Source organism: Mustelus asterias, chromosome 23 (assembly GCF_964213995.1).
Source record: "Mustelus asterias chromosome 23, sMusAst1.hap1.1, whole genome shotgun sequence".
Taxonomy (NCBI): domain Eukaryota; kingdom Metazoa; phylum Chordata; class Chondrichthyes; order Carcharhiniformes; family Triakidae; genus Mustelus; species Mustelus asterias.
In genome coordinates this window covers 44,627,516-44,650,772 of record NC_135823.1, presented here as the reverse complement: position 1 = coordinate 44,650,772, position 23,257 = coordinate 44,627,516, and the positions used below count along the sequence as shown (strand labels likewise).

At 41.7% G+C, this 23,257-nt stretch overlaps 1 protein-coding gene across 1 annotated transcript; it reads left to right on the top strand.

Annotated features, from left to right (window-relative positions):
• The first annotated feature begins 4,969 nt into the window (after positions 1-4,969).
• eci1 (enoyl-CoA delta isomerase 1) lies at positions 4,970-20,230 on the top strand. The gene is made up of 7 exons (XM_078240409.1): positions 4,970-5,036; positions 7,644-7,781; positions 11,011-11,138; positions 14,333-14,479; positions 15,881-16,002; positions 17,685-17,863; positions 19,293-20,230. The coding sequence occupies exons 1-7, from the start codon at positions 5,006-5,008 to the stop codon at positions 19,457-19,459; spliced, it is 912 nt and encodes a 303-aa protein (XP_078096535.1). The 5' UTR covers positions 4,970-5,005; the 3' UTR covers positions 19,460-20,230.
• Positions 20,231-23,257: the final 3,027 nt, after the last annotated feature.

Sequence of the window (23,257 nt, the reverse complement as noted above, 5' to 3'; positions counted from 1 at the left end):
CCTATAAGATAATGAAGGGGCTGGATAGGGTAGAGGTGGAGAGATTCTTTCCACTTAGAAAGGAAGCTAGAACTGGAGGGCACAGCCTCAAAATAAAGGGGGGTCAGTTTAGGACAGAGTTGAGGAGGAACTTCTTCTCTCAGAGGGTGGTGAATCTCTGGAATTCTCTGCCCACTGAAGTGGTGGAGGCTACCTCGTTGAATATGTTTAAATCACGGATAGATGGATTCCTGATCGGTCAAGGAATTAGGGGTTATGGGGATCAGGCGGGTAAGTGGAACTGATCCACTTCAGATCAGCCATGACCTTATTGAATGGCGGGGCAGGCTCGAGGGGCGAGATGGCCTACTCCTGCTCCTATTTCTTATGTGCCATCCCGGTGATCAGCAATTGTTGAAGCAAATGTTTTCACATTAGTTACAGAATGCACACTTGTTAGAAACACATAATATCAGTAAGTCAAGGCATGGACAAGCAGACACAGTTCCAGACTAGTTTTGTTTTTTTTCAATTGAGGCCTCCTGCATTTGATCCTCTTGAATTCAGTTTCCTTACATGCCGTGGATATAGTCGAGTCTGACAAAAAACAATGATTTTCTTTCAACAACCCGCTTGGCTGGACACCTCGCGTAAAGCAGACCTGTGAAAATAATAGAACAGTTTGTTATCTGTACTCATTCCAATCCTCCGAATTCCTGTACAGTTCTTTGCACTTACACCTCCACTGTTCCACATTCTAGCCAAGAATAATAGCGATTAGATTGATTTCCCAGAGTACTGGCAGAATGAATAAATAGGGTTGTGGTTAGAATTGTAAATTAGTGAAGTGGTGGGGAGGTGAGTGAAAATAATTAAACCTAAAGAAAATCAAATTAAATTAGCTGGACAGTATCTGAATAAAATGGTGAGACCCAGGGACAACAATCCATAGCCAGGAGCCAGATGTTACAGTGATAACTGAAACATGGTTAAATCGGCCATTTAAAAGGGAGATAAGGAGGAATTTATTTTCTTAGAGGATAGTGAAACCTTTGGAATTCTCCAGTCCAGAGAGTTGTGGAGGCTGAATCATTGAATATATTCAAAGCTGAGTCCAAGTGTTGGTAAATTGAATCAGTATAGATTGGTACTTGATGGTCGGCATAGACATGATGGGCCGAAGGGCCTGTTTCTGTGCTGTATGACTCTATAAGCAGATTTTTAAAAATATATGGGAATCAAGGGTTATGACCAACAGCTAGGAAAGTGGAGTTGAGGCCAAGATCAGACCAGCCATGATCATACTGAGGGAGCGTATCGGCTTATTCCTGCTCCTATTGCTTCTAATGTAAGTTCATTAAAATAGAAACAGATATGGATTGAGACAAACGGTAGAGAAGGATTGATATCATTGATAGGGTATATACTACAAACCACTTAATAGTGAAAGAAAAGTATCTCACTCTTCATTAATTGATCTGTGTTGTGCCTGAAGGCTATTGTCTGCTGAAGCTTCATCCTGAGCTGTTTGCTTGGCAGTTTGTATTGTCAGTGGTGGCTTGCCAGTGCCTAGGAGAAGATAGACTAGAAATACGTAGGTAAATTTATCAAGTGAGTAAAAAGACATAGAATAACAATTACAGAAGATATTGACTACCCCCAACTGGCAAGGAGAGGTAGGAAAAGAGAATTGAGTTCTTACTATTGTGTTCAGGATTCATTTCTGACCCAGTATGTTAAACAGTCCAACAAGAGAGTTGCTGAGTTTAGCAATGGGAAATAAGCCAGAGTTGGTAAGAGATGGGGAAACATCTAGGCCTTAGTAATCAGAACATAATACAGCTTGAAATAATGATTGGCCAAGACCAAACTAATAGATTGGAACAAGTTCATTTTGAGGGGATGAAATTGGAGTTAGAAATCTGGGAAAAAAATGAAACAAAAAAAGGACCATAAAGGAAAAGATATAAAGTTGTGATCAATAGAGTCCAGGAGAAGTATATTCCACTAAACATGACTGCACAATAGACCATAGTGAAATAGCTTGAAATAATGGAGAGATGAGGATGAAATTGAAATTAAAGAAAATGGCATAAATTAAAAATGTGGACATTAAAGACAGGATGACAAAAGGACACGGCAGCACGGTGGCACAGTGGTAAGCACTGCTGCCTCACAGCACCAGGGACCTGGGCTTGATTCCCAGCTTGGAACACAGTCTGTGTGGACTCTGCACATTCTCCCCATGTCTGCATGGGTTTACTCCCGGTGCTCCGATTTCCTCCCACAGTCTGAAAGACATGCTGGTTAGGTGCATTGGCCATGCTAAATTCTCCCTCAGTGTACCCGAACAGGTGCCGGAGTGTGGCGACTAGGGGATTTTCCCAGTAACTTCATTGCAGTGTTAATGTAAGCCTACTTGTAACACTAATAAATAAACTTTAGGTACAAAGCTGTTAGGAAAGCAAGAAAGGAACTCAAAATTAAGCTATTGATAAAAATAAAGTATTTTACAGACACATAAAGAACAAAAAAAATCAGAATACAAATTGAGGCACAAGACAATCTCATAGGTAATGATGTAAATAGCAGAAATACTGAATAATTGCATTGTCTCAGTATTTATTAGGGAGACTAACAAGGTGGGCATACATAATAAATCGGGATCCAAAAAATAGGAAGCCACTGGAAGGATGGGATTCTGGTATGCTGGAAAGAGAGGCCTTGAGAACCTCCTTGGTCCTGCAAACCGGTGGCTTTGTAGAATGAAGGCTCAACATCTGAGAGTATTTGGGTAGTACTGGGATGCATCAATCACATTAATCATTTACTTTCCCCACCATTGGAGCACAGTGGCACAGGGGGTACCATTTGCAAGATGCATTGCAGCAACTTGCCAAGGTTCCTTTGGCAGCACTTCCAAACCCCACAACATCTACCACCTAGAAAGACAAGGGCAGAAGAAGACTGGGAACACCACCACCTGCAAGTTCTCCCACAAGTTACAGACCATCCTGACTTGGAACAATATTGCCATTCCTTCAATGTCACTGGGTCAAAATCCTGGAGCATCCTCCCTAACAGCACTGTGGATGTACCTACACCATATTGAAAGTTCAAGAAGGCAGCTGATTGCTATTACAGTACATTTACTGATGTTCTATTTCCTCTTAAAGACGTCCCTGGTGGTCGCAAACTGAATTTGCGAAGGGGGAGGAGGTCAGTGGCGGGACATAGCAGTGGAATTGTGTTGTATGCCTACCACTAAGCTCAGGTTCCTTGCCACATCTGCTCTGACACTCAGATTTTTCCTTCCACTCCTGTAAGATTGACTGGTGTCCCTCTCCACCCATGAACCCCTGAAACAACTCAGTCAACATCTCAATTGTCTCTTGTGCTCTGTTAACCAGTCACCCTTCTCCCATCGTCTTCAAGCACCACCGATTCAAATCTCTGCAGCTATATGCTAAACCAATTTCCTTGGTTTCAAAATTCTCCTCAAAATTGTTCTTCTTAACCAAACCTTTGTTCCCCCCTCTAACTTTCTCCATTTTTCCTTTTCACCTCTTTGTTTTCCTCCTTAATGAATACTATCAAACACAATTAATTATTGTGAGACAACCACTCTTATTGTTCCATGCTCTGCTCATTGGTAGTCTGGAGCATGTTGGATAATTGACAGAGTTTTGCCTATCATATAGATTTTTTTTTTACACACTTGACATCACTTGTGGATCATCAGATGATTATCCTCATCCTGCAGCAAGATCCCAGATGAACATTTCTCTGCTACATCTGCTCAGAACAATTTTTTTCCTCAGGATTTGTAATTTATTTGATACTGATCAATCAATCACAAAGCATTGGGGCCCTTTATAATTATTTGATTTGATTTGATTTATTATTGTCACATGTATTGGGATACAGTGAAAAGTATTGTTTCTCGTGTGCAATGCAGACAAAACATATCGTTCATAGAGTGCATGGGGAGAAGAAAAGGAAAGGAAAGGGTGGAGAATATAATGTTAAACCAGTAAAAGAAAATAAACAGTCAGATAAACTAAAAAGGCAGTGCTGTATGATTGCATTTCCTTGGAATATTTCAGAGGCACTGGGTGATGGTGTGAACTGGATATGGAAAATATTCCCATTGGCAGTTAAAGTCTATAATAGTGTACTGTCTTTCCATTTAGAGTACATAGGCATTGAGAGTTGTAGCCCAATCCATCATGCAAACCAGCCTCCCATCCATTGACTCTGTCTACACTTCCCGCTGCCTCGGCAAAGCAGCCAGCATAATTAAGGACCTCACGCACCCCAGACATTTTCTCTTCCACCTTCTTCCTTTGGGAAAAAGATACAAAAATCTGAGGTCACATACCAACCGACACAAGAACACCTTCTTCCCTGCTGCTGTCAGACTTTTGAATGGACTTATCTTGCATTAAGTTGATCTTTCTCTACACCCTAGCTATGACGGTAACACTACATTCTGCACTCTCTCATTTCCTCCTCTATGAACAGTATGTTTTGTCTGTATAGCGTGCAGGAAACAATACTTTTCACTGTATGATAATACATGTGACAATAAATCAAATCAAATCAAATTGCCATTGGCAGTACATAGCCATTGGTGGTACATAGCCATTGAGAGTACATAGTCATTGGCTGTACATAGCCATTGAGAGTACATAGTCATTGACAGTATATAGCCATTGAGAATACATAGCCATTGGCCATACATAGCCATTGAGAGTACATAGTCATTGACAGTACATAGTCATTGGCAGTACATAGCCATTGGCAGTACATAGCCATTGAGAATACATAGCCATTGGCTGTACATAGCCATTGAGAGTACATAGTCATTGAGAGTAAATAGCCATTGAGAGTACATAGTCATTGAGAGTACATAACTCCAGCACTATAATAAGCCAATGCTGTCACCAGGCTGCAATACGCACACAGTCCGATTGGTGGCAGTGTGAGCGGCTCCCCAATTCCGGTTTGTGGTTTCCGGTGGAAAATGGCGGCTGTGTTGAAGGCGTTTCGCTCAGGTCTGTCCCCAAATCCCGCACGTACGGAGGCAACTCCGTATTGCCTAAAATCAGACCGTGCCTATTCCCCACGGCGGAGTTTGGGGCTCACCACAGGGAATTGGGTAAATTATCTGGAAATTCAGATTCACTGCACCCCGCTGGCAAATTGCACCCCGCTGGCAACCTGCACCCCGCTGGCAAATTGCACCCCGCTGGCAAATTGCACCCCGCTGGCTGCCTGCTCCCCGCTGGCAACCTGCACCCCGCTGGCAAATTGCACCCCAAAGGCATCCTGCACCCCGCTGGCAAATTGCACCCCGCTGGCTGCCTGCTCCCCGTCAACCTCCAGACCAGCGCCTGCAGCCCACTGACCACCAGCCCAGCTACTGCACCCCACTGACCTACAGGCCAGTGCTTGAACCCTACTAACTGCCAGTTCACACTGCATAGCACCCTGTGACGCAATGCTCATTGCCAATACCATAGTCCCGACATAGCGATAATACACAGCTCACTACCTGATCTGTGTTTGGTTCATTTATTGCACTGTTTTCAGTGTGTCTGTAAATCTCTGCTTTTAGCCAATAGGCTCTCCTTCACCACCCCCTTCCCCTTTACATTTTCACCATTGAACTCATCATTTCTCAGCCAGCCTTTCGATCTTCTTCAAGCTCTTGACTGATTTGCTCTTGACTGATCCCCACTCTCATCCACGTTCAGTAAATTTTGAAGTTTTGCATTCATCTGTCTCCAAGGAATTGATATATAACATGAATGATAAAGTGTTCCAGCTAATGCACTAATCACCTCCTGCTATTTAAGTTTCCCTGACACATTTGTTGCGTCTATACCGATCCACTTCAATATCCATCCAACTATCCCATACATTCTAACTTTATTGGCCAACTTCATAAACAGTCCTTTAACAAGCCTCACTGAAATCTAAATAACCAATGTTTACCAAGTTCTCTTTATCCACTAGCTGAGTTAGCTCTCCGAAGTACACAGAATGTACAGCATAGAAACCAACCATTTAGTCCAACTTTCTGAGTGTTCTCCCAACCCTCTGCATCTAACCTTATTTGGAAAAAAAATCTTTTATTTCTTTCTCCTGCCTGTAATTATATGGCTTGCACTTAAATCATCAGGTTTTCTGATCATTTCTTCTTGTATGGTCTCTTCCCAACCTCCCCAATATAAATCATTTTTGTTTCTGCTTTCCCCATTCACCTACTTAATTTATGGTCATTTAAAATTCCCCCCAGAAAGTCATATTCATGCTCAGATAGACCTCCCTAATTCTTTTTGAATCGTTCAGCATCTGTAATCGAAACCTGCCGTCATGACCTGGCATGGATAGTGCCTTTTAATTTCTTATCTCTGTCCACAACACCCCTACACTGAGACCAGGTTTAATTATTTACCTTACTTCCATTTGTTTTGTATAGAATGCAATGTTGCCTCTGGCCGAGTCCTTCTGTCTCTTTGGTCCAATTTATGTCCTGTGACATTGCCACCCTCCTGTGTACTTATTTAAGATGTGGAGATGCCGGCGTTGGACTGGGGTAAGCACAGTAAGAAGTCTCACAACACCAGGTTAAAGTCTAACAGGTTTATTTGGCAGCACAAGCTTCAACCGGGATCTTGAGTTCATGTCACACTATCTGTAACCCCCATGACTTGCCTGGGCTTGCAAAATCTCTCTAACTGTCCTGGCTGGAGACAATACACATCTCTTTTAATCTGTGCTTAACCCTCTCTCCACTCACATTGTCTGTACCTTTAAGACTTGATTACTTGTAAAGACTCGCATTTCAACCATTATCTTGTAAATTGAGTTTGTGTCTATATATGACCTGTTTGTGAACAGAACTCCTCGCTCACCTGATGAAGGAGCGAGACTCTGAAAGCTTGTGCTGCCAAATAAACCTGTTGGATTTTAACCTGGTGTTGTGAGACTTCTTACTGTACTTATTTAAGCACAAGGGTAATGTAATTCTGTCACTTTGGAACATCAGATCACTAGATTATTCTGAGTGTCCCTTGTGTTTGTATTATAAGACAATTGTTTCCACTCCTTGGTGCAGCCCACTCTTAAGTTCTTACTCCTTTTGATTGTTCTTCACTTCATATTCTTCTGCAAAGTACCGACTTTCAGTACGCTTGCTATTGGGTACACCTCATTTCTTGCTCTTCTCTCGACCATCTATTTTAAAACCATCCTACTGTTCTATTTATCCTCTCTGCTCTGTTTCAAGTAGAGTTTAGATGCTTTAGAATTTATTATTAGAGTTTTCTACCAAGGATTTGTTACTGGGACTTGTCACTGATAGTTATTGGGACTTTTTGTTTTGCTGGTTTCATCCTATATTTAACATTGGCAGTTTTTTTCTGTGGGAATTACTATTTGGTTTATGATTGGGAATGGTTCTATGGTCTACCTATCATCATAGTCTGTCATTTGTTATTGTTTGGAAGCTGTCTTTGGGCTTGCTACTGCACTCAAATTTCAACGTTAACATTTTGATGTTACCTAAGTTAATTTGCAATGAATGGGAAGCATTTGGGATCAGATGCCCCGTTCCCTGAGCATTTAGTAGCAGTGATTTTTTTTGTGTGTTTCAGGACACTTGTCACTTTATGGTATTAGAAGTTTACACTGTAAACCAACAAGGATTTTATGCCAGTCGCCATGCAAGTCATCATACCAGAGGAGACTGTTCACAAATAAGAATCTGATCGTGGAACTGGATAGCAGCACAGGTAATTTCAGATTTATGTGCATGTATGTATATAATGTGTTGCAGTCCAAAACAGGTGATATGTAAAAATGGTGCATGATAATCAGTCAGTTGTGAGATCATTTTACATTTAAGAACATTAATTGTACCATTTATTTTCCAGTATGGAATGATAAATGTATAATTTCTGTGGAATGTAGTCGTTCAGTCCAGCAAGCATTTCATAAACTGAAGCAAAGTCTCTCATATTTCTATCATGGAGTAATTGCAAAAGAGACCTTCTGAAGTAGACCCTGGGATAATTGGGCTGAATGATCCTTCTCATCTGTACCTAGTAAGGTTCAAGGAGTAGTTATTTCAGGGCAGAATCATTAAATAGAAACATAGAATGTTACAGCTCTGCTGGAGAAATCCACTCCCCTGACTTTTTCCTGTAGCCCTGCACATCCTTTTCAGATAATAATCCAGTTTCCGCTTGGACGTCTCAGCTGAACGAGTGAGTGTTATCTGCTGTCTGGACTGCCATTGGACAACAAAGAACAACGGTGGCACCACTCCCTCAGGCACAGAAAGAAAAAGCACCCCTACCCTTGAATGTTTTATTTTCTAGTTGAATTAACAGCTTCGGGCTCGATGAGTTGGTATGTGCCTATTATGCTGTCCATATCCTTGCACTCCATTGCTCAGGAATGGTACCTATCAATGGTTGGGCAATAAGCTATTTTGGTGGTATTTCAGGATGTACCTATTGTGTAAAGTGAATAGGTGTTGTACTATCTGCAGAAATTACATGGGAGTTATGCCTGATAACCATCACATTCATTTTATGGTTATTTAGCCAGTAGGGTGGCTGGCATTAATGACAAACACACACAAAACAGTTTGACAACTCATTAACACACAATTCAGAAAGATAACGAAAGGTAGTCATTCTTGAAAGGCAGAACAATGTTCTGTTTCAAAGTCAAGATGAATGCTGCAAGCTATGGAAACGGGGCTGAAGTCAAAGTTGAGATGCTATCTGACGGCTAAACCTCCTCCATCATAGGAGGTTTGCAAAGGAACTTTTATTTTTCAACAGCTATTGAATTTTCTTACATGAATTCTTTTCATTATAAACTTTATGAATATCACTCAGGACAGAACCTACCATGCAGCACAAACATTTTTTAAGAGACATTTATTTTTTAAACTTTGTGTAGCAATATGCCTCAAACACCCCTTGTTCCCAAAACAAGAGGAAAAAGTAAGTTTCCCTTATTTCTGGGCAACTTCCTTAACTACAGGTGACCTGATTCCCAATCTCCTCCCCAGAACATCACTGTGGTTGGGAATGGAATTCAGGAACTCCTTTCAAACCCCCCCTATACAGCACATTGTTCATAAACCCTCAGGGGAGACCAGTAGCGAGCTGTAAGTAACTTACCGTTGCTACAAGCTTCTTTCTTCGAGGCAAATGTACAAACTCTTTAAGTATTCCCGAGGTTACGTCAGCCTTCTCCCCAATGTAGAATAATGGGAATTTCGCAGAAAAGATTGTCTGTGCTGAATGCAAAGTTTGACCTGAAAAAGGGATCACCAGACTGTGCACTTCTACTGGTTGTTGACAATTTTCGTTTCACCCAACATGACTACTATTAATATGTCCAGATGAAGCTGACCCTTCAGAAGTTTCAATGGTTTACTAATGTCAGTGTGATACACCCTGTCGGAGCTTTTCCTCTAGTTACCCTAACCCTTACTGAAGCAACTCCAAACTTTATGTACTCCTCTATAGTCAATGACAGGACAGAAAACCTGAAAGAATCCTTGGAATCATGAGCTTGGCTGTCTGGTAGGAGAAATGGCAAAGGAAAATACAGTCAGTCCCTTAGTACCATCTGCAGCAAAATCACAAAGACAATTTCAGAATAAAACCCTGCACCTATCGGTACCACACATTGCACCTACTCTGCAAGTTCCACCCCTGCACCTACTCCGCAAGTTCCACCCCTGCACCTACTCCGCAGTTCCAACCCTGCACCTACTCCGCAGTTCCAACCCTCCACATCAGATGATTGCTGGCAGGACATGGGCAGAGGGAGAACTCCCTACTCATATGTTGGTCATTTCGCCACATCTGGCCATTCTGAATAGCACTTTGGAAGATCATCAGAAATAAGACAGATCTCATGGTTCTAGAAGATCTATTTTAGTACTTTCTATCCTTGTCTCCTGGAGAGAAAGGACCCCATAATCACTAATAGGTAATACAACTCGTTACTAGCTGGAAGAAGATGCACAACCCTCTCTCCTGGTTGAGTGCCCCCTCTACATCAAATGTGGCTGAAACAGAGGTGGGGTATCTGCTGATTAAATGTGTATCCACTGGAACTGGGAAACACCAGTCTGATTTGTGAAGGCCCAATCAGCACAAATTAAGCCCCATGGGAAGCAACCGCTAACTATGGAAGCACTAACCCAGTCAATGTGATCTTCAATACACAGGGCACTCCCCATTGTCCTGTAACTTAAGTATCTTGAGAACCCTGGGTATGCAAGTTTGCATTGCATCTACTGCAAGCAAGCTGATCACTGATGCTTTCCTCTGACAGGCAGCTATATAACTGGGATGCACGGTGACTGCATAATGCATGTATGAGAGTGTGAATTGTTAAATGTACAATGACAGATATTCTAAATTAGGGTTTCCTTGATTGTGCTGTGATTTTATTAAATATATGTGAATTTGTAAATACCTGTATTATCTATAACAATTTCTGCAATTATGTGTCTGAATGTTAAAAGAAAGGGGAATGAGGCAAACTAGCAAGTTGGATTTGGCTAAGTGCTACACTGAACTGGCAAACTATATGGTAAAGCTCTGGCATGGGGATTAAATCTTCTGGCACAGAGGGCAGAGTACTTCTAACTGAGTCAAGCTGACAACATAGAGAAGGTGGTTTTAAGCATCTCCACTATTGGTGTTCCCAAAGTGGGCAGCAAACCTAGTAGAGCAGTAGTGGACCAATTAAATCATAGAACCATAGAATCCCTACAGTGCAGAAGGAGGCCATTCAGCCCAATGAGTCTGCACTGACTCTCTGAAAGTGCATCTTACCCTTTGTAACAGCAGTGCTAACCACTATGCCATCATGCAGCCTCTTGAAAGTGCAACTACAAATTTTAACAATTGAATGTATACAATTTGATTATATATGATCTCTTTAATGCATTAATGACTAAAAACCTTTCCTATAACTTTTTATTAGGTCTTGCAGTAATTCAGATGAAGAAACCTCCAGTTAACAGTCTAAGCCTGGAATTCCTCACAGAATTTGCTATTAGTCTGGAGAAACTTGAGATGGACCGAGAGTGTCGGGGTGTAGTCATCACTTCGGTATGTATGAAAATCTGAACAATACTTCTGGTTGATGGAATCATAGAATGATCTGGCACAGGAGGCCATTCAGTCCAACGTGCCAGTGCCAGGTTTTTAGACCTATCCAATTAGTCCACATAACCTTGCAGTTTTATCCCCTCCTGCAAGTATTTCGCCAATTCTCTTTTGAATGTTGCTCTGAATCTGCTTTCACCATCCTTTCAGGCAGTGCATTCCAGATCACAACCACTCACTGTGTACAACACATTGCTCCTCATGTTCTTTTGCTAATCTCCTTAAATCTGTGAGCTCTGGTTATTGGTTGCTACTGGAAACAGTTTCTTGTTATCAAAACCATACATGATTTTGAACACATTTTCTCTTAATTGTCTCTGCTCTAAAACGAACCCTACCTTCTCTAGTCTGTCCACATAACTGAAGTCCCTCAATCCTGGTACTATTCTGTTAAGTCTCTTCTGCACCTTCTCCAAGGTCTTTGTATCCTTGCTGAAGTGTGAAGCCCAGAATAGGATATAACACTCCTGCTTCGGCCTCACTGATGATTTAGTAAGGTTTAACATAACTTCCTGATAGAATCATAGAATTCCTGCAGTGCAGAAGGAGGCCATTCGGCCCATCGAGTCTGCACTGACTCCCCGAAAGAGTATCCCATCCAGGCCTTTCCCTCCACCCTATCCCTGTAACCCCGCACATTTACCAGAGCTAATCCACCTACACATCTTTAGACACTAAGGGACAATTTAGCATGGGCAATCCACCTAACCTTTACATCATTAGATTGTGGGAGGAAACCGGAGCACCCAGAGGAAACCCAGGCAGACACGGGGAGAATGTGCAAACTCCACACAGTCACCCAAGGCCAGAATTGAACCCGGGTCCCTGGCGCTGTGAGGCAGCAGTGCTAACCGCTGTGCCACCATGCTGCCCTACAGCATAGAAGGTGACCATTCAATCTATCATACCTGCACTGGCTCTCCGATGGAGCAATTTACCTAGTGCCAACCCCTGCCTTCTCCCCAAGGCCTTGCACATTCTTCCTTTTCAGCTAATGGTGTGTCAATGTGCCTCCACCACACTCTCAGGCATTACATTCCAGATTCTAGTCACTCGCTGTGTCACAATGTTTTTCTTCATGTCTCTATTACTTCTTTTGCCAGTTACGTTAATACTGTGCCCTCTGGTTCTTGATCCTTCCACCAGTGGGAACAGTTTCTCCCTATCTACTGTGTTCAGACCACCCATGACTTTGAATATTTGGATTAAATCTTCCCTCAACCTTCTCTTCTCCAAGGAAAACAATTTCAATTTCTTCAATCCATCTATGCAACTGAAGTTCTTCCCTTGAATCATTCTTGTGAATCTTATCTGCACTTTCTCTAATGCTCTCACATCCTTCCTAAAATGTGGTTCCCGGAACTGAAGGCAATACTGCAATTGAGGCTGAACTAGTTTCTACACAAGTTTTACATACCTTCATTGCCTTTGCACTCTACGTCCCTATTAGTAAAGCCTAGGATGCTATATGCTTTATTGACTGCTCTTCAAACCTGTCCTGTCACCTTCAATGATTTATGTCCATATACAACCAGATGCCTCTGCTCCTGCATCAACTTTAGAATTGTATCTTTTCTATTATATTGTGTCTCCACATTCTTCTGACAGAAAGGAATCACTTCACATTTCTCTGCATTAAATTTCTTCTGCTGCTCGTCCGTCCATTCCACCAACCTGTCTCTGTCCTTTTAAAGTTCTATACTAACTTGCTCACAGTACTTCCAAGGTTTGTATCATTCACAAATTTTGAAATTTGCCCTATCCATCAGCTCCTGTAATCCACAGGATATGTTTGGGGGCCTCAACAATTCACCATATTTATTAACGATTTAGATGATAGAATAGAAAACAACATATCCAAATTTGCTGATGCACAAATATAGGCCACAGTGTAAAGTGTGTAGATGAAAGCATAAAATTATGGAGGTATTGATAGGTTAAGCGTATGGGCAAAACCACAGCAAATGGATTTCAGTTCTGGAAAATGTGAGTGGGTCCACTTTAGACCTAAAACGGATAGAACAGAGTGCTTTCTAAGTGGTGAAAAGCTAGAAACAAAGAAGGTCCAAAGAGACTTGGAGGTCCAGGTGCATAGATCATTAACATGTCATGAACCAGTACATGAAAATAATCAAAAAAGGCTCATGGAATGCTGGCCTTCAGTGGATTAGAATATAAGAGAGTAGAGGTTATGCTGCAGATGTGCTAAGGCCCAATTAGACCACACCTGGTTAACTCTGAGAAGTTCAGACATCAAAATGTAGCAAGAATGTAATAGCCATGGAGAGAGTGCTGTGTAGATCTGCCAGAATGATACCTGGACTCCAGGGGTTAAGCTACGAGGATGCGATTATACAAACCAGAGTTGTATTCCCTGGAATATAGAAACTAAGGGGTGATTTGATCTAATTTTCAAAATATTAACGGGAACAGTTAAGTTAAATAGACAAACTATTTCCACTGGAAAATAGAGAAAAAAGAGGAAGTGAAATATTGTGATTTTGTTAAGCAAAAGAAAAGGCCTGTGTAAATTTTTGATGCCGTGTTTTGCTCATATATGCCTGACAAAATTGGATTGCTGTATACTGGTACAGCATTGTTTATGCAGTTATCCTATCACTGCATAAAACAATGCTCCCTGTGAACATTAGGTATCTGCATTGAAGTGTCAACAGCAGAAAAACATGAAGTAGATTGAGAAATTTCAACTTAAACGACTGCAAATTATCGTAGAATCCATAGAATCCTATGGTGCAGAAGTGCTATTCCACCCATTGAGCCTGCACCGACCACAATCCCACCCAGGCCCTATCCCCATAATCCCATGCATTTATCCGAGCTAATCCCCCAACACTGAGGGGCAATTTAGCACGGCCAATCCACCTAACTCGCACATCTTTGGACTGTGGGAGGAAACCGGAGCACCCGGAGGAAACCCACGCAGACACGGGGAGAATGTGCAAACTCCACACAGACAGTGACCCAAGCCAGGAATCGAACCTGGGTCCCTGGCGCTGTGAGGCAGCAGTGCTAACTACCGTGACACACCAAATTATAAAATTATCTGAGCTTATTTCCAATATAGATTGTTTTCTGTTTTGTGAGGAAGAAATTTAATCATAATGCTTTCATTTTAGTCTGTTCCTAAGATCTTTTCTGCTGGTTTGGACATCAATGAGATGTATGGGAAGACACCAGAGCATACTGGGGAGTTCTGGAGAGCTGTTCAAGAAATATGGTTGAAGTTGTACGGATCCAATCTGGTGACAATAGCTGCAATCAATGTAAGTGACACAATGGTCTTTACAATTTGCACATTATCTGCGTCGATTATTGTCTAGTACTGAGGCTGCATACAGAATAACTGTTAAAAACAGTAGTATATTAGAATATGGAAAAGTTTGGATCCACACTCAGTTCAGACTCATTTTCAATGTCAATTTGTGAAATCAAAAAGGTTTTTGAAGAAGGTGTGTCTCCAACAATATTTCCATGATGTGGAGATGCCGGCGTTGGACTGGGGTGGGCACAGTAAGAAGTCTCACAACACCAGGTTAAAGTCCAACAGGTTTATTTGTAATCACTAGTTTTCGGAGCGCTGCCCCTTCCTCAGGTGAGTGGAGTGGAGTTGAGTCTGTTGGACTTTAACCCTGGTGTTGTGAGACTTCTTACTGAACAATATTTCCAACATTATGAAGTAATAATTGACATCATTAATGATTATCATTCGCTATCGCAACAAAAGTATTTAAAATTGAAACACAAATAGGTGAAAGAAAAGGAAAAAATAGGTGAGCAGTAAAGTTTAGACTGGAGGACGTCACATGAGGTAGTTAGCTGGTCCTTGTTAAACCCACTGCCATCTGTATGCACAGTAACTTTATTGCAGTGTTAATGTAAGCCTACTTGTGACTAATAAATAAACTTTTATCCTTGTTGCTGCCTAATGAACGTTCCTGCCTGATTACTGGACCACAATACTGTAAGCCTACGTCAGTGTGACAGCAACCAATAAACTAAGTAGACAAGCAATCTTTTTTGTAATTTGCACAAAAGTAGGTTGTTAAGAAACCAGTCAAGCGTGTCACCATTGCCCCTTTGCTACACCCATTCACCCATCACATTTCTACCCCTCTTAGTTCCAAAAAAGAGTCATATGGACTCGAAACGTTAACTCTCTTTCTCTCTCCACGGATGCTGCCAGACCTGCTGAGTCTCTGCAGCATTTTCTTTCTTTTTAATTTCAGATTTCCAACATCCGCACGATTTTGCTTTTGCCTATTGGCTTTACCTGATTCAAGCAAAGCTTCCTGTCCTTTGAAACAATAAATAGAGTGTCTTACACAAATCACCTGCCCTGCACACGTTTGTTGCAACACCAGGTCTGCTTCAGTGGGCTTACTTATTTCAGTGTGTTTCCTGTCCACAGCCGCTTAGCGTATCATGGGCATTTTATTCCAACAATTGTTGTTTTAACAAAAAACATGTTTGAATATCTCAATGTTGAAGTAACGCAGTGTTTTAGTGCCATTGATTTCTGAAATTTTCTTTTGAAATTTCCCATTATTGTGATTTTGTTAAGCAGAAGAAGAAGCCCGTGTAAATCTATTGATGCCTATATTTTACCCATTGATGTCTTGACAAAATTTTACTGGTGTATAATGCGGTTCCCATTATTATTCCAGGGAATGAGCCCTGCTGGCGGGTGCCTCTTGGCGATGACATGTGATTACCGAATTATGGCAGATAATCCAAAATATGCAATAGGCCTAAATGAGACCAAGCTTGGAATTGTGGCACCTTTCTGGTATGACCTCACAAATTGTAGCGGTTGAATTTTACTTGCATTAGTTGATTCACAATAGGAAAGAAAAAGTTGTTTTTCCTCATAATGTTCATCTCCGCTTATCTTTTACCCTTGAACTTTATTTGTAATTCATTATTTTTTTTCTCCAATTCTTACTCTTGCTGTCATCTCCAAATCTGTTGGAGTATTTCTCACACTTCTGTCTCCATTTCTCAGTAAGTTTGATGTCTCCACTGTATCCCTCTTTGTGTTTTAACTTCTCTGTATTATTGTATCTGTTTTTGTGTATGCGTGTTTCCTTGTCTGGCACACACTCCATTCATCTTTCTGGCACTGTAAAGCTTATGCAATTTACGCACCTTTTAATCAGAGCAAAAATCCAGTTGCAGGATCAGTTTTTATGTTGCAACAGCTGATTTGCTGCCCTGACAAATCTGGTCAGGAGATTGCTGCACTCCATTCACTCATGTTCCATTTTGGTAACTGCTGCTTTGGTCTGGGACCAGGCTCTTGTTGCCGATGGCAATTTTCACTTGCAGTACAGAAGCTGATCTCAGAACAGCAGGTAGGAGCTGCATCCAAGGCTGACAGTAAGGAGCACGTTAAGGAGGTAAAATATTAATGTGAACTGTATGGGCAAGTGGGATGGGGGCAGTCGCAAGGTTGGACAGGTAAAGTGATTTCAAAACTAAGGGGAAGGTGTTAGAGGGGAGAATTGTCTCTGGCTAAATGGTGCTGATCTGGTCATGCACAACTTGTTGGTCCCAGCGCGAAACAACACTGAAGAAAAAGTCACAAAGATTGTACTCAAGAACATGCATAGAACATACAAAGAAAAAGTCATTTAATATTAAACATGGAAGGAAAAAGCACTGTTCACAGTGAGGAGAAACCATACGTGGATTGCAGCATCTCAGAAATATTGCTCCTGTACAAGTTGGTCCATGCATTTAAAAATGTAGTCTCAAAAACTCAACTTTTATATGTGTATATACGGTACTTTTGTTTGGTCCTTCGGTATCCATGTTTATTTCTAAACCCGCTTCATAGAAATCATAGAAACCCTACAGTACAGAAGGAGGCCATTCAGCCCATCGAGTGTGCACCGACAACAATCCCACCCAGGCCCTATCCTTACATATTTACCCACTAATCCCTCTAACCTGCGCATCCCGGGACACTAAGAGGCAATTTACAAGGTCAATCAACCTAACCCACACATCTTTGGACTGTGGGAGGAAACCGGAGCACCCAGAGGAAACCCACGCAGACACGGGGAGAATGTGCAAACTCCACACAGACAGTGACCCAAGCTGAGAATCGAACCCAGGGACGCTGTGAAGCAGCAGCGCTAACCACTGTGCTACCATGCCACCCATCTACTCACCTGGTTTTTTAAAGTCTTCTATATATTTTATTTTCTAGTCCTGTCTTCAAGACTGTATTGGGAAGGGAGTGGAGGAGAAGTAGATTAGGTCTGGGAGCAAAGAGAGGGTTATTGGGCTACCAACTAATTGTTTGGGAGAAAAAAAATATTTTAAAAATAAACTAATGATGATTGAGGCCTTGGTGTTCTCACATATTCTCACATTCTAATTGTTTTTCCGTAAGTGCTTGATTAAGTAGCTGAACTTTTATTGCTGTTTTGGTTCCAAGTTGTAGCTTTTTTTTTAATATCAAAGGTTCAAGGACACCATGATCAATACCATTGGAAGGAGGGCCACAGAGTATTCTCTCCAGCTTGGTATCATGTACAGTGCTTCAGAGGCCTTGGAAAATGGACTTGTTGACCAACTGGTAGCACAAGATAAAATTATGCCAACAGCTTTGAGTGTAATGTCAGAATGGTTGGCTATTCCAGGTAAAGCTGTTTTGAATTTGAAGTGTAAAATGTACAATAGTTCTGATTGATCTTTTTGGGGAATATCTTGTTGTTCCTGAATAAAAATTGTTAAAATACTTATGTAAAATACTTTATAATTTTTGCTGAAAATGAGCTGAATATACTTAGAAATTGCTTTGCATAAAGCAGAGAATTAGAGTACACCAGAAACCTTTTACAAATTTAGGTCATGGGTTTCATGTAAATGGTTCCTCTTTACACCGAGGGTGCAGTTAAAATGCCCAGCATGTCACAACAACCGTGTGACTCATGCTGCATGTTCTTTATGTATAAAATATATTTTACATCCCCAAATTAATAATTGAACTCGCACCTTGGCACACCACCAGAGTAGTTCAGCTGAGATCTGCAACTGAGCAACATTAAGGGGAGGCAGTGGCATAGTGGTGTTGTCACAGAACTAGTAATCCAGGGTAATGTTCTGGGGACCCATGTTCGAATCCCACCACGGCAGATGGTGAAATTTGAATTCAATAAAAATCTGGAATTAAAAGTCTAATGATGACCATGGAACTATTGTCGATTGTCATAAACACCCATCTAGTTCACGAGTGTTCTTTAGGGAAATAAATCTGCCTTATCCGGTCTGGCCAACATGTGACTCCAGACCCCCAGCAATGTGGTTGACTCCCAAATGCCCTCTGAAAGGGGAGTTAGGGATGGGGAATAAATGCTGGCCTACTCAGCGATGCTCATGTTCCGTAAAATTAATTTTAAAAAAAATTACAGATTTAAGTTGTGTAATTTCCATGCCATCATCATTTGGTATTCCAATGAGTCAGTATCTCAGCATGCTTCTGAGAATTTGGTTGTCTTTCATGAGTGGTATGCTGTTTGAGAACTAAATTGTTTTATGCACAACTTTGTAACCTGCTGTCAGTTTTGTTGTAAGGCAGCACATTCTTTGTAGGATCTACTCTGTGCTGAAAATGGGGTCAATTCACTAGGTGTACCCAACTTGCATACAATTCTTAAAGAAAAATACCACGGTGTAATATTTGACTTGACATGACATAATCTCGGCCTACTGACTAAGATCAAGCATCAGATCAAGCCCAAGATGGGATACGGTGCCTTATCCTGTCGGCTTGACTCTTGTTTGTCTCTTCTCTTTGACCCTGAATTGGATTTAATTTGATTTCGAATTTGGCTTTTGGAGCAGGCAAGGAATGGATTTGGGTTTGCCCGGTCCATTCTGAGCATTGGCTTTGTAACTTTCTGGATGGAGTAAAACATTTTTAAAAAATGACATAAGTTGGAATGGCAATTTTTTTCAATTCCCAATTTTTTAATTAAGTGGAAGAAATTACTACATTAACATATTATTGTCGTTAGGTTTACGTCTTCCAGTTCTGTTCCCATATCTTCTTAATCATTTACTTTACAGATCATGCTCGGCAAATTACCAAATCCATGATGAGAAAGCCAACACTTGATCGACTTTTGGCCAACAGGGAATCAGACATACAAGCTTTTGTTAATTTCATCACTAAAGATTCCATTCAGAAGTCGCTCCAGCTGTACTTGGAGATGCTGAAGCAAAGGAAAAGCTGAGTAGATGTGATCTTAAACAGGGTTCCAATGTATTTGTACACATGATGTGATGGACAATAATTCCTAGGATTCTTTGAACAATTCTACTTTCAGTTGAATATTGTAAAAACAAATTGAGAATATTCTTTCTGTAATTCAATTAATTTTTTCATCCTTTTCCAAAAGGGCTTTGCAAAACGTATGCAATTTATATCCTGACACTTTATCAAATGACACTTCAAGTTGTATCTCTTCTGTGAAGGTAGGGTTAGGGTCAGCCTCTGAACAAATCATAGGTGGCTGAAATTGGAACTCCTGAATATAAGCAAATATGGGGCTCCCAAAGTCATGCTCCAAATGATCAGCTTGTGTAAGGGATGGAAATTGTCTGGCAAGGTGATATTACTAATTCTGTCTTGGCAGTGTTGATTGTTCAATTTAATCTGGGATAATAAATTGCTTTTTAGGTGCATGATTTTTAAAAAATAAGTAATTAAACATATCTACAAAATGTGCTTTTTACTTTTTTAGTTGAATTTAGATAATGGGCGGGATTTTACAACCTTGCTCGAGCGAGACTAGAAATTCCCGCCCTGAGGTCAACAGACATTTCCGTTGTCCGCCCCTTGCCCGCTCCGATTCTGTGGCGGGCGCGGCGATAGAATTCCAGCGCATGTGTTTCATGAACTTGGTTGTTCACCAATTTGTTTTTTGTTGAAAAGCTAAATATTGTTTACAATTCTTTCTGTTTTTGGAGCACTTTTTAAAAAAATAAAAGGTATTTTAAATGAATTGTTTAAAAAAATAAATTGCAGAGATCTAGGTCTATATTCAGAACCATAAGACCATAAGACATAAGACATAGGAGCGGAAGTAAGGCCATTCGGCCCATCGAGTCCACTCCACCATTCAATCATGGTTGATTTCAACTCCATTTACCCGCTCTCTCCCCATAGCCCTTAATTCCTCGAGAAATCAAGAATTTATCAATTTCTGTCTTGAAGACGCTCAACGTCTCGGCCTCCACAGCCCTCTGTGGCAATGAATTCCACAGACCCACCACTCTCTGGCTGAAGAAATTTCTCCTCATCTCTGTTCTAAAGTGACTCCCTTTTATTCTAAGGCTGTGCCCCCGCGTCCTAGTCTCCCCTGTTAATGGAAACAACTTCCCTACGTCCATCCTATCTAAGCCGTTCATTATCTTGTAAGTTTCTATCAGATCTCCCCTCAACCTCCTAAACTCCAATGAATATAATCCCACGATCCTCAGACGTTCATCGTATGTCAGGCCTACCATTCCTGGGATCATCCGTGTGAATCTCCGCTGGAACCAATTCTACAACATGTAATGTAATACAGGCTACTTAAATTTTTTATGCTAATATTGTCTTTTTGAGTTATGTTCATCAAATGGTGGATTCACGAGATGATATAGCAACTGTTCAGAAAGTGGTTAGAACAGAAGGAGAGATAGGTTAGAAATGGGTAAAATGGCAAAATGCTACACAGCAATTGTTTTCATTTACATTTATAGAAACATAAAAAATAGGAGCAGGAGTCGGCCATGCAGTCCTTCGAGCGTGCTCCGCCATTCATTCTGATCATGGCTGACCATCCAAATCAATAGCCATTTCCTGCCCTCCCCCCACAATTCCTTTGATCTCTTTTGCCCCCAAAGCTATATGTTGCATCTTTAATATAAAAACAATCTCAAGTTAATTTACAGGGACATATGAAGAAATGCCGAGACAAAGGGCAGCACAATGGCACGGTGATTAGCACTGCTGCCTCACAGTGCCAGGGACCCGGGTTCGATTCCCGGCTTGGGTCATTGTCTGTGTGGAGTTTGCACATTCTCCCCGTGTCTCCGTGGGCTTCCTCCGGGTGCTCCGGTTTCCCCTCTCAGTCCAAAGATGTGCGGGCTAGGTGGAATGGCCATGCTAAAATTGCCCCTTAGTGTCAGGGAGACTAGCTAGGGTTATGGGGATAGGGCTTGGGTGGGATTGTGGTCGGTGCAGACGTGATGGGCCAAATGGCCTCTCTCTGCACTGTAGGGATTCTATGATCTATGAAAGAGGGCATGTTTAGGAGAGGTAACCAAAGTTTGGTCAAAGAGAGGGGCTCCAAAGAGAGTCTTGTTAGGAGGAAACGGTGAGGTGGGTGCTGGTAGGGTGAAGAGCTTCAAAGAGAAAGTTGTAGAGCATGAGGGCCTGATGGCTGAAAATACAACTATTTATGATGGGGGGGAAAGGAACAGAGGATGAATAGAGGACATTTCTTGCACCAGGTGGCGAATTCGTAAGTACTGTGATTGATCTTGAAGGCATTAGTGGTGAAAATACTTGAGAGTGTTAAATGAGTCCTCATCCATGCGTTTGTTATCTTGCCGGTGCTAACATCCTCCTTGCCAGCCTCTTCCACCCCCCATTGAATTAATCCAAAGTTTTGCTGCCCATATCCTAACTCGCATGAAGTCCTGTTCACCCACCACCCCTGTGCTTGCTGACCTACACTGGCTCCCAGAAAATCAAATGCTTTGATTTTAAAATTCCTATCCTTGTTTTCAAATCCCTCCATGACCTCGCCCTTTCCTGTCTCTGGAATCACTTCTAGCCCAGCAACGCTCCCTGGTATCTGCGATGATCCAATTCTTGCCTATCCCCTGTTTTAATTTCTCCACCATTAGTGGTTTTGGCCACGGCCGCTTAGATCCTAAGCTCTGAAATTCCTTCCCTAAACCTGTCTGACTCTCTACCTCACCTCCTTTAACATACTCTAAAACCTACTTCTGTGGCCACGTTTTTGGTCACCTGTTCTCTACAAGTCAGAGAGTTGGTTTGGAGCAATTTGGTTGACTCTACAACTCCACAGCTGTCTGTGTAGAGTTTGCATGTTCTCCCTGTGTCTGCATGGGTTTCCTCCCACAGTCCAATGATGTGCAAGTTAGGTGGATTGACCATGCTAAATTGCCCCTTCAATGTCCCAAAATGTGTAGGTTAGGGGGATTAGCGGGGTAAATGCTCAGGGTTATGGGGATAGGGCAGGGTGTGGGCCTGGGTGAGATGCTCTTTCGGAGAGTCAGTGCAGATTGGATGGGCTGAATGATCTCTTTCTGCACTGTAGGGATTCTACAATTCTATTTTAATGTCACCTTACGTGGCTTGATATCAAGTTCTCTTTGATAACTCTGCTGTGAAATGCTGTTGAGATGTTTTAGTATGTTAAAGTCGCAATCTGTTGTCAGTGCACATCTGATAGCAGCGGGAACGTAATGGGGAATAGCAGCAAGCATTTAAAAACTCTGTCATGTCACTGATTTGAAATTCTTGAAAAGTGGCTAAACTGGTGGATAAGGCAATCCAGTCAGGTTAGCACTGCTGCCTCACAGCGCCAGGGACCCGGGTTCAATTCCGGTCTTGGGTTACCGTCTGTGTGGAGCTTGTTCTCCCTGCTTATGCGTGGGTTTCCTCTGGGTGCTCCAGTTTCCTCCCACAGTCTAAAGCTGTGCGGGTTAGGTTGATTGGCCATGCTGAATTGCCCTTTAGTGTCAGGGGCATTAGCAGAGTAAATATGTGGGGGTTATGGGGATAGGGCCTGGGTGGGATTGTTGGCAGTGCAGGTTTGATGGGCCAAATGGCCTCCTTGTGCACTGTAAGATTCTATGATTCAGTCAATAATTTAATTGGATTTCCAGAAGGCATTCAGGAAAGTTCCGGATGTTAGTCTTTTACAGATATGAAATATCATGGAATTTGACATGAGTTAAGTGGCAAAGTTTATGGTGTCAGTCTGAAATTGGACAGTTGGATTGAAATCTCT